The 12,411-nt window shown below is 43.3% G+C and overlaps 1 protein-coding gene across 1 annotated transcript in view; it reads right to left on the bottom strand.

The window, feature by feature from the left end:
* Window positions 1-12,411, bottom strand: part of LOC115466908 (tumor protein D53 homolog) — a 219,406-nt gene that overhangs the window by 24,545 nt on the left and 182,450 nt on the right. Inside the window, 1 exon segment of the mRNA XM_030198486.1 lies at window positions 2,839-2,877. Coding sequence (XP_030054346.1) covers window positions 2,839-2,877 — 39 coding nt within the window.

Below are 12,411 nucleotides of genomic sequence, written 5' to 3'. Positions count from 1 at the left end.
TTGCCGCCTAAGTGTATTCTATATATCGCACCTAAATCTTGGCACGGCTTATAGAATACGCTTAGACGGAAATGTTTTCCGCAGGGATTTCTTTAGGCACCGTATATAGAATCTCCCTCCCCCTTTGTGTCTAAAATGACAAAGATCTACATGTTTTTGTTCTGAATGACTGCGTCATGTGACCTGACATGGGCATATCAGATTGTCTGCACACTGGGACTAGCTGCAATAGCAACATAAGCAGAGACTAAAGGAGGGAGACAGTCAGTACGTTTGATTTTTTAAAGTTTACTACAGTAAGTGATTTTATGTATATGTTTCTCCTTACACATTGTTCTGGTTTTACTCCAACAGCTTTTATCAGGTTTGATGTTTGTATTAGATTACACCAGTCTGACTAGGTAAAAAGTCTTCATATTTTTTTGTAACCCTTTTGGTGCTCTTGTGTCCCTTTCAAGTGGCTAAGTCATTCTTTTTCATGTTAGCTTTTAAGTTACTGTTTATTATTTAACTCTTATGCAAGCTAGTTATGATTTTATCTAGTTTTGAAGTCACCATTTATTTACTTTTAACATATGGAGGAGTTGCCTAGTGGTTAGAGCACCAGTCTTGCAATCCAGAGGTGGCTGGTTCAAATCCCACTGCTGCTCCTTGTGATCTTGGGCAAGTCACTTAACCCTTCATTGCCTCAGGTACAAATTTAGATTGTGAGACCTCCCGGGATAAAGAAATATCCAGAATACCTGAATGTACCTCACCTTGAGCTACTACTGAAAAAGGTGTGAGCAAAATCTAAATATATACATAATTTATTATTTGACAGCTTATTTATTACATTACATGGAGCTCTTATTGACCCCAACAAGCCAGAGGGTTCAGCATGGTTCACAGGGAAAAAAAGAACAGGCAAACCCTGCAAGCTAACAAATACCAGTTTAGAAGATACAATTCCTTATATCAATATATTTTTTTTAAATTCCATATTACATTAAAAATATCTTTAAAAGGAAAGTTTTTAAAGCTTTCCTTAAAAAAGCAAAATGTTGACTCTTTCTAATGGCTAAAGGGATAGAATTTCAAATGGCTGATGCTTGAAAAAAGAGACTAGCTGAAAATATGGTCTTATATTTCAGACCATGAGGACTCGGAAAGTGTAGTTGAAAAATGGTCACATACACCCCTATTCCTATTGAACATCTGTAATCAACTGGACAAATAAGCTGGAGCAGACCCATGAAGGATCTTAAACGCTAATATGCACACCTTGAAGGAAACTCATGCCTCCACTGGCAACCAGTGAAGGTCTATCAACAACGCAGACACTCTGTCACTTCTATAAGCAGAGTGAATCAGGCAGTATTTTATACCATTTGAATTACTTTCATCAGTTTTCATTGACATCCAGCCTATATGCATTTACTGTAGTCTAAAATAAATAAAATTAGACTTTGAACTACAAATCTATAATTATAGGTATCAAGTATATTTCAAATATTTTCATCAGAAAAAAAGGCTTAACTACAGAATTCACATGAGACTCTAACGTTAATGAACCAGATAAAGTAACACCCAAGATCTTTACATTGTCTTCAAATACAAAGTGCTGACCAGCTGGTTTTTAACAAATTACTGTTCTATATATTGTCTAAATGACCCAGAAAAAGAAATGTGGTTTCATCTTAAGTTTCAGAGATTGTGTGAGAAACATTCTTTTTTTCTCTAACTATTGCAGCATCCTTTTACTAAGGTGTGCTAATGGATTTAGCGCACGCTAAATGATAAGGAGCTCATTATATTTCTATGGGCATCTAATCATTTAGTGCACGCTAAATCTGTTAACGCACCTTAGCAAAAGAACTTCTAAGAGTATAATTTTATCTATGTTGTTTGAATTAAGTTTTAATTCTATTTATGTTTCATTTATATTTAGTTTACTAACAATTATTTTATTCTAACTGTACCACTTGCCCCTGACGAAGCCCAGGGATAGGGCGAAACTTGCTCAAGTCAGGCAATTTGTTTTTAACTCCTCCTGTGTTGTTGCTCCTCTAATAAACTCCATTTTGGACCATGTTGGTATGCTTTGGTCTGCTCTCTTTCATGCTGTTCTGGCACCTGCAGACCACTTGCATGTCTGTGTTCTGACAAGAAGGAAGTTCAACACAGGTTATAAACTATGGATTATGGAGTTGATGCAGTTATTGCTAATGGCTGCAGAGATGGAGTTACAATAGTCTTAGATTCCACCTTCTGTGAGGCCTGCACAGGCCCTATTATAGCACAAGCCAATAAAAGCCTTTTTGGCCCTCCCAGGTCATGCCCCAAATGAGGATTTTGTGACCACATTTGAGGTCATGACCCATAGTATGGGAAGCCCTGCTATAATTATTAGGCTATTCCTCCACACCAATCTCCAATATATATACAGTATTCATTGTAGACATCCTGAAAACCAGATGGGTGGTGCTCCCTCAGGACAGGGTTGAGACTCACTGGCTTAAACAAATACAAATATATATAAATACAGAACTATACACATAATCATGCATAATTCTATAAACAGATAAACTGAGACAGGAAATCCTCTGAAGCAGGGCTTTTCAACCCAGTCCTCGGGACACATCTAGCCAGTCAGGTTTTCAAGATACCCACAATGAATATTTATGAGATAGATTTGCACATAATGGAGGCGGTGCATGCAAAACCTGTCTCATATAGATTCATTGTGAATATCCCCAAAACCTGATTTGGCTGGGTGTATCCAAGGGCTGGGCTGAGAACCCTACTCTAAAATGTCGGTGCTGCTGGTGATGTAATCATTATATGCAGTTACTTTACCTCATCGCAGGCATACTTATGGAATGGCGAATAGAATAGCTGCCACGTGAAAGCATTGCAAAAGAAGAAAGAAAAACAGAGTATGGTAAATCCCAGAGCTCCATAAATCTGACCGATGAAAAGTACCAGCTTGCTTATGCAGTAAGAGGCCACTTATAAAACCAATGAGCCCGATATTCAGCCGGCAGAAGTCGGTGTTTTGCTGACTGCCACTGGTGTGAATTACTGGGTATACAGAAGCAGCGAAAACATAGCTGGTTAAGGTTTCCTTTTATTAAGCTGCAGGAAAAAGGACCCTGCGGTCGCAGCGGGGGCCGTTTTTCCCACATGCCAGGGTTCTTTTTACCGCAGAGGGTAAAATGCCCCCCCCCCCCACCAAAAATGGCCACATACTAAGATAACCCTTACCGCTTGGCCATACAGTGGGAAGCACTTACTGACACCCACTGAGGTGGCGGTAAGGGCTCCCGCAGTAACCAGGCTGCACAAGGCAATGCCCGATTCTACTGGGTTAGCGATGCGGTACAGAAAAATAAATTTCCAGTGCACCAAAAATGGTGCACGTTCCAGCCGGAACTACAGCCAGCAGCCGCATTAGGCCAGCAGTAATTCTGGATTAGTGAGCGGTAAGCCTGCATTGGGCTTACCGCCATTTTGTAAAAGACCCGTTAAGTACGATACTCAGCATTTAACTGGCTATGGCAAACTGCGTAAAGATAGGACTGACTTTTATGCTGGTCCGTTAAATGCTGAATATTGACAGTTAACCATCATGTGCTATCTCTGCCCCTAGAATGCCCCCCAAATACACGGCTAATCAAACATTTTCAGCAGGGCTAACTGGTTAAATGCCGCTAAACATGACTTGTTAGTGCCAAACAAGTGATTTAACTGGCCAGGAGCTGTTTCTGGCCAGTTAAATTGCCTTGAATATTGACCCCCCAATAGGACTTAATCTATGTGCTTCAAAGACACTTTGCAGATTAATGTCAGACACATGCAAGAAAGTAAACACTGAAAAAGAGCCTGACGCACCAGTATGGAATTCAGAGAAATCAAGGCACCATCAATATTAACAAAAAGGAAAGTTTTGTGTTTCCGGGCTCAGAATAGAAAGTGTCAGGAAGCTGATAATGACATTGGTCAACAGAGTTGAAAATGAGGAGGAGAAAGCACAGTGGGTCAAGTTTTCTCTCATTCTGTGTCCATGGGGAAAAAGTCTAAGTACATCAGGCCCACAGTGGCCAATGCTTGTCTTTCTGAAAGAGTATATTACTGCACATTTAATGCAGCATTACAGTGACCACTGTCCACCCAGAATAAACAGACAATATTCATTTCCTTCAGAAGTGCAATAAGTGGCTGGAACCCTAGAAACAAAACTACAGGAACGTCCAGTTCATTCACTAAAAATGTGGTCAATACAGTGAATGAAAGAGGAGGATGGAGCTCAGCTACATCTCATAGAAAGCATGCAGCATTGTAGCAACACAGCGAGCATGGGAACATGCAAGACCGCAGTGATACATTAACAAAGTGATCTTGGTTACACTTGGTATTATAGCGATGCTGAGCCTGGGAACATGCAGGACTGCATCTGTACAGAAAGTGTGTAGGAGCATGATGGAATGTAGCTGCATAGTACGAGATGGAGCATATGCAATCAGTTACACAGAACACAGAGTGGGAACGTGCAGGATACAGGTTACACATGGATCATGGCTCTACAGAGAACAGTGAGAGTGGGAGCATGCAAGATTCCAGCTGTCCAATAACTCTGGCAGCATGCAAGATCATGGCTTTACATAGGGCTAAACAACCAAAACGGAGAAAAAAAAAACCTCATGGAACCGTGAGACATAAAAAAGAAACAGTGAGGGAAATCCAAGGAGGATAACAAAGAGGTCTTTATTGGAGATACTAAAACCGACCCAACACGGCCGTGTTTCGGCCTGAAGGCCTGCCTCAGGGGTCTTGATAAATCTCGTCAGCCACCACCACAGTCCGCGAGACTCTCATCCGCTACTACCAGTCCCTGAACCAGGCCCTGGGCAGGGCTACCGCTGCTGCTGGCACCCACCAGGACCGCTGCAGCATAGCCAGACCACAAAAATGGGGGGTGGGGGGCCCAGAGCCCAAAGTAGGGGGCACATTTTGTCCCATCTCCCTGCCCCCCCACCACAAATCCACATACCTTGGCTCTCTGCCGCACTGCCTGCCCTGCGGCTGCTTTTCCCCTCATGTCACACATGGGCAGGCAATGTGGTGGAGAACAGTGCTGGAGGAAGGATTCTGCTGGTAGGGCTTAGGGACCCTCGCCAGCCAAACTAGAGGCCCCGAACTCCTGTGTCTGCTCCTCCCCAGCCTCTAAGAGGGGCCCAGCAACGGAATTTTCTCTCTCCTGCTCCTGTCGGAATGTGATCACCTGGGTCCCGTCAGGAGCAGGAGAGAGACAGGCCCCGGTGATGGGTCTCCCTTGGAGGCTGGGCCCGGGGGAATCTTGCCCTCCCCCTCTCGGCGGCCCTGGCATTACAGAACACAGTGAGCATGAAAGTGTCTTGGATTCTGGTTGCACAATATTATCAGAGCATATTTGAACACACCTGTACAGTAAGGTGTAGATTCAGTAAAGCCTGAGAGAAAAAAATCCACACAGAGCACTATTCTAGAAACAGCACTCTGAGTTGCACGTCATTTATAGAATAGTGCTTACAGCTGATTTCAGCGCCAAACTCTAGCTGTGAGGGTTTAAACCAGGTGTAAATCCTGATATCTAGATATCTCTCTATATAAAAGGCAACACCAACGTTCTATGAAGCCTCCAGCCGGAAGTGTGAAGGGGGAGAGATATCCGGTTTCCCCATGAGTATGTGCCCCGCCCTCTCTGTAACACAAACAGTCAGTGAAGGAAAATACAGCAAAGCAGTGAAGGACTCAGAGGGGGGAGGGGAGAGAGGGCAGGGACACACACACTCACTCCCACATGCACACAGAAGAAAACCTTGCTAGCCCCCATTTCATTTGCATCAGAAACGGGGCTTTTTTACTAGTTTGTAGATAAAGAGGCAAAAAGGGGTATGTTTTTATTGTAATTCCTGGTATGTCCAGTTTTTCTTATTATGTATATAACAATGAACTCTTTTGGGCATGTTGCGATCCATATGAAATAAAAGTAAAGCAATGTAAAGTGAGAGAAATGAGAAAAAAAAAAGATGAAATAGAAGGAGCAACATGAGAGAGAGACAGAGAGAGAGAGAGAGATGGAAGGGAAGAAGACAAGGTGAAGAACCAGAAAAATAGAGATCAGATCCTGGCAAAGGGCTTAAGAAAAAGTCAAAAAGAGGATGTAATATAGAGACTAGGATGAACCCAAATGGAAGAGTAAAATGATCAGACAACAAAGGTACATAATTTTATTGTCAGTTTTTAGACAATGTTGTTTGAAAATGTACATTTCGTATACGAGTAGTTTGCTCAATTCAGAAATAAATGTATTTCTGTTTCTTCAGTTTTTCACAGCTCACAGAGTTTTTTTTGTTTTTTTTTTGGGGGGGGGGGGTCCATTTAATTTATTTTCAGCATATTTTTTTTCAAATTTGTACTATGTAGCTACATTTTATGGGTAGTTTTCCCACATATATGAGTTGACACGATCATAAAATAACAAATTACATTTGAGGACTCCCAGACAAAAAGTTTGAACTTAAAGGTAAGATTTTTCAAGGGATGATGGAATTCAGTGATCTCCATAGAATTAGCACATCTAATTTATAGATACATATATTTAGAGTGTCTACTTCTATGACACTCTAATGTATCCTATATAATAATTCTCACCTCCAACGTTCTGAGGCTGTCTGGAACCGTGGCTTCCGGCCGGAGGTGGTGGAGTAGATAATAGTGACGGCAGGGAGAGTGGAGGAGCCACGATGCAGGGAGCAGCGAATCGGATGTGGAGAGTGTCCAATGGGAGGGGGAGGAGTATTTCCCTACTCCTCCCTCTGCCTAGGAATCCAATCCACCGAGTTCCGCGCACAACAAAACAAAACCGCTGATTCTTTTCACAGCCGGTTAACGTCTCTTGCTCCGCAGTGCCTCCAAGGCTCCATGGCCAGCAGGAGCTTTTCCCCGGTGTCCCGGGCCCTGGTCCCGGTCTTTCGTCACCTGCAGTCTTCCGTTGCCTCCCAGCTGCGGCGCTCAACAGACTTGGAGCCCGTACCTGGGCCGCTGAAGCGGTGCTCGCTGCGGACAAAAGTGGAGCACATGCAGCGGCCACAGGATGTGACTCAAAGCCTTTCTCCACTCTCTCCCCTGAGGTCACCATCCACTTCCGAGACCCCCGGGAAGCCTATCGGAGTAAAAATGCCTGGGAGCTGCTCTGGAGCCTGATGGTCTTATGCCTGTGCTGCGACGATGCGCTGGTGGAGCGGAACCAGCAGGTGAGTCCTGGAGGAGGAGTACGGACACGGGGGTACATAGGAGACAACTTTAAAAGACTGAAGGAAGCGAAAGTGGTACACCGGGGGTGGGGGAGGCGGGGAGTTGTGAACGAATGAAACAAATGAAAATTTGGCAGAGGAAGACAATCTGAATGCCCGGGTACATTGGATAGGAGAGATTAAAAAGAATGAACGAAGTGAAAGTGTTACATTTTGGGGTAGGGGTGAGAAGGAAAGCGGTGGGGTATCCGGATACTGGGCATTAGGGCCACGGGGGTAGACAGAGTTTTATTGTGACTCTGGGCAAGTCACTTAACCCTTCATTGCCCCATGTAAGCCGCATTGAGCCTGCCATGAGTGGGAAAGCGCGGGGTACAAATGTAACAACAAAAAAAAAGACTTAAGGAAGCCAAAGTGTGGGAAGGAGGAGGAAAAGGAGGGGAAGAAAGAAGGAGGAGGAGGAAAGGGGGTGAGGGGAGTAAGGAACCGTCAAAGGCATTCGCCAAGTTGGTTGATAACAAACAAACACAATAAAAATATGAGGTTATATAGTGATCGAGTGAGGTAGTTGTGAAGGGTCAAAGGAATGAAGATTGTATGTTGTCCTTTGGTCATGCTATGTTGCTGGGTGGAGGGGGCGGAGGGGAGCGGCATCTCCTCTTTTCTTCCTTCATCCCATTCCCTGAAATGTACATTTCTTTATGTTTCAATTTCCACTCGCTGCCCTGCTGCCAGCACCCGCCTCTGCTCTTTACTGCAGCTGCCTCTCTGATGTAATTTCCTGTTTTGTCAGAGGCAGCCGCAGTAGAGAAGAGGCCAGTGCCGGGGGCAGGGCACAATATGGAAATCATTGCTGCTGCCACTGCCAGCTGTTGGAACATGAAGAAATAAGGCAAACTTGGCTGGGGTGGGGGGAGAGCGGCCTCTCAGCCCTGCTTATATCTGTAACTATTCACTACCAGATTCTAATATATTACTGAAACAAGAATTCCTTGCCACCCCCTCCCCGTGCACTAAACTTCCAGAGGAAATTCACATAAAAGTATGAAATACATATAATACAAAAAGCCTTTGTTCTTGCAGGTCTAGTTTAATGTACAACACACAAAGGTCTTTGTTTACTCAGATCTGTGGACCCCATAGAGTCTATAGCTGGACAGAGGGCTTCTGAATGGAGAATGCAGAGAAGTGTACCAAATAAAATGCCTGCTCCCTCGCAAAAGAACTTCACTCCACTGTTATATTTTTGGAAGGAGATAACTTGCATTTGAATTGGAAAGCGGATTCAAGCCCCTAATCTTTTAAGTTTCAAGTTTAATTTATTCTACATATACCGCATCATAAGTATATACGTCATCTGAGTGGTTCACAATAACAAAATAACAGAATAAGAAAAGGAACTACAATAATAACAGGACAGAAGAGAGAGAGAAGAAGAAACCAAGAACACCACATTTCAAATTGCTGTAATTGTAGCCCCAATGAGCCACCTCAGGCACCCGGGCTCCCCTATCACAGGGCTAGACAGGAGTCTTGGGGAAGTGGGAGGGGGGGGGGGGACGTTCAGTCCCCAAAACTTTTTTGAACAGGAGTGTAGATAAGGTAAGAAAGGAGAGGGATCCTTTTGGTTTGGCAATGGTTGTTGCATCAACATGTCCTCATTGGGGCTGAGTGGCAGGATGCCAACCTTTTTCCTACCCATATTGAAAAGCACTCAATTTCAGTCAACAGGCCGAGAAGGGATTATCCTCATTTTATAGCGCACAACCCTGTGTTTGATAATACATAATGCTATCTGGTCTGTCATATTACCATGGCCTCTGTCTTCACTCCGTTTTCCACTTTGACATGTGATAATGCTCCATTGACATGTGTTAACAAAGTCATCATACTTAATGCATGTTATGGTTTTGCAAACACAAATGCAAAATATATACAAAATAGGCAGAGAACTGAAAACCATGTAAATCAGGTTATTACTCTGCAGGGTTTAAATATTGCATACAAAAATGTGCTTTTGCACAGTACTTTGCTAAATCTCAGGGAGATGTATTTACATTTTTTAGGTTTTTTTTTTTTGCAATAAAGTCTGCAATTTCATGTGATCTTTAATACAACATAATTGAATGTGAATGCAATTTACATATGCGAACAGCCTGATAGTGCAAGCAATATTTTGTATTACTGTTTGCTCTTGGGACTTCCTCTGTGGGTTAGTACATTGGCCCCTAATGCCTTTAAAAGGAACCTTGTTCATTGGTAGACAGGATGAGCTCCGTCCTCCAGCACTTTTCACTTCTTGGAGTTAGGTAGGAGGTAAGATTTTAACTCATCTTTACTCATGACACAGAATTGGCCAGTTGTTGTCAAAAACTGTTAGAGAAACTATAAATCCAGAACAAAATGGTAAAGAACTTTTTTTTGAAGGTGGGCCTAACAAAGTCTGTGACTGCTGGGGTTGCCACACCCCAAACACAGCCTATAAGTTCTCAGATTCCCTCCAAGGTCCAGGTCTCAAAGCAACATTTGCAAGATTCAGTCCAACAGTAACAATGGCTTACCTCATACAGGTCATGATACTGGAACAGGAGCTTCAGCAGCTTAGAGAGGGGATTCAAGTGTTCCCTCCCTGGGCCTCCTTCACCTTGCCCTGTCTTTTAAACTTCCTGGTATTGGCTCCGCCCCTCCCAGCACACTGTCTTCCTCCCGGGGTGGGACCAGTGCTCTTATGGTGGTCCAGGCTGGTTGGAGACTGGAGAGGGACTTTCTTAAGGGTGAGGGGCAGAGTTCCATAAACATCCTCACATGTACAGTGGGGGAAATAAGTATTTGATCCCTTGCTGATTTTGTAAGTTTGCCCACTGACAAAGACATGAGCAGCCCATAATTGAAGGGTAGGTTATTGGTAACAGTGAGAGATAGCACATCACAAATTAAATCCGGAAAATCACATTGTGGAAAGTATATGAATTTATTTGCATTCTGCAGAGGGAAATAAGTATTTAATCCCTCTGGCAAACAAGACCTAATACTTGGTGGCAAAACCCTTGTTGGCAAGCACAGCGGTCAGACGTCTTCTGTAGTTGATGATGAGGTTTGCACACATGTCAGGAGGAATTTTGGTCCACTCCTCTTTGCAGATCATCTCTAAATCATTAAGAGTTCTGGGCTGTCGCTTGGCAACTCGCAGCTTCAGCTCCCTCCATAAGTTTTCAATGGGATTAAGGTCTGGTGACTGGCTAGGCCACTCCATGACCCTAATGTGCTTCTTCCTGAGCCACTCCTTTGTTGCCTTGGCTGTATGTTTTGGGTCATTGTCGTGCTGGAAGACCCAGCCACGACCCATTTTTAAGGCCCTGGCGGAGGGAAGGAGGTTGTCACTCAGAATTGTACGGTACATGGCCCCATCCATTCTCCCATTGATGCGGTGAAGTAGTCCTGTGCCCTTAGCAGAGAAACACCCCCAAAACATAACATTTCCACCTCCATGCTTGACAGTGGGGACGGTGTTCTTTGGGTCATAGGCAGCATTTCTCTTCCTCCAAACACGGCGAGTTGAGTTCATGCCAAAGAGCTCAATTTTTGTCTCATCTGACCACAGCACCTTCTCCCAATCACTCTCGGCATCATCCAGGTGTTCACTGGCAAACTTCAGACGGGCCGTCACATGTGCCTTCCGGAGCAGGGGGACCTTGCGGGCACTGCAGGATTGCAATCCGTTATGTCGTAATGTGTTACCAATGGTTTTCGTGGTGACAGTGGTCCCAGCTGCCTTTAGATCATTGACAAGTTCCCCTCTTGTAGTTGTAGGCTGATTTCTAACCTTCCTCATGATCAAGGATACCCCACGAGGTGAGATTTTGCGTGGAGCCCCAGATCTTTGTCGATTGACAGTCATTTTGTACTTCTTCCATTTTCTTACTATGGCACCAACAGTTGTCTCCTTCTCGCCCAGCGTCTTACTGATGGTTTTGTAGCCCATTCCAGCCTTGTGCAGGTGTATGATCTTGTCCCTGACATCCTTAGACAGCTCCTTGCTCTTGGCCATTTTGTAGAGGTTAGAGTCTGACTGATTCACTGAGTCTGTGGACAGGTGTCTTTCATACAGGTGACCATTGCCGACAGCTGTCTGTCATGCAGGTAACGAGTTGATTTGGAGCATCTACCTGGTCTGTAGGGGCCAGATCTCTTACTGGTTGGTGGGGGATCAAATACTTATTTCCCTCTGCAGAATGCAAATAAATTCATATACTTTCCACAATGTGATTTTCCGGATTTAATTTGTGATGTGCTATCTCTCACTGTTACCAATAACCTACCCTTCAATTATGGGCTGCTCATGTCTTTGTCAGTGGGCAAACTTACAAAATCAGCAAGGGATCAAATACTTATTTCCACCACTGTATATAAAGCTCTTCTGTACCACAGTGTACTTTATTACAAAATAAATAACTAAGGGGCAAAAAAAAAAGGCACTAAACACTAATAGAAAAAGCTGCAGGGCTACAAAACTTGAGTTCCAGTTACCCCGCTGGTTGAAGCACAAAAATGTTAGAGAGTTCTTACACCAAAGCCTCTTCAGTTGCTCTGTTTACTAAGGAGCTGCAGGAGTAAAGCACAAGAATTTTAAAAACTGCCCTCTTTTATTTGTTTCACTTTGTCAGCTGGTAGAAAAATTGGCCTGCTAGCATGTACTGCTGCTTAAAAGAAAGTCATGCCCTCTGTGCATTGTGAACTATTTCAAAAGCACACACAGTAGGGAGTAATTTTCCCCATTTCAACTAAAAAATGCATCAAGTCATTTTCTTTTAACTCTTTCTAAGCCACTCTGTACAAATACCCCTACTGTCTCAGGAGCAGATAGCTTAATAAGTGTCACAGCTCAGATTATTTACTTATATTTTTTAATAGTGTCAATAATTATAACATCCAAGTAATAACTTCAAACAGAAAATAGCTGAGGAACAAATACAAAAATATTTTCAGAAAATAATAATTAAGGAAAAATTAAATTCTCCAGTCCAAACAGCCATCCAGTCCACTACTATTGTTATTGTGGATATTACCAAAGTCCAAGAAATTATATCAAAAATGAAAAAAGCAATGAAAGTTCCTACTGCAATACAAATCATGG

This window comes from Microcaecilia unicolor, chromosome 3 (assembly GCF_901765095.1).
Source record: "Microcaecilia unicolor chromosome 3, aMicUni1.1, whole genome shotgun sequence".
Classification (NCBI taxonomy): Eukaryota; Metazoa; Chordata; class Amphibia; order Gymnophiona; family Siphonopidae; genus Microcaecilia; species Microcaecilia unicolor.
The sequence above is the reverse complement of the archived record's forward strand: the minus strand, read 5'-3'. Positions and strand labels throughout refer to the sequence as shown.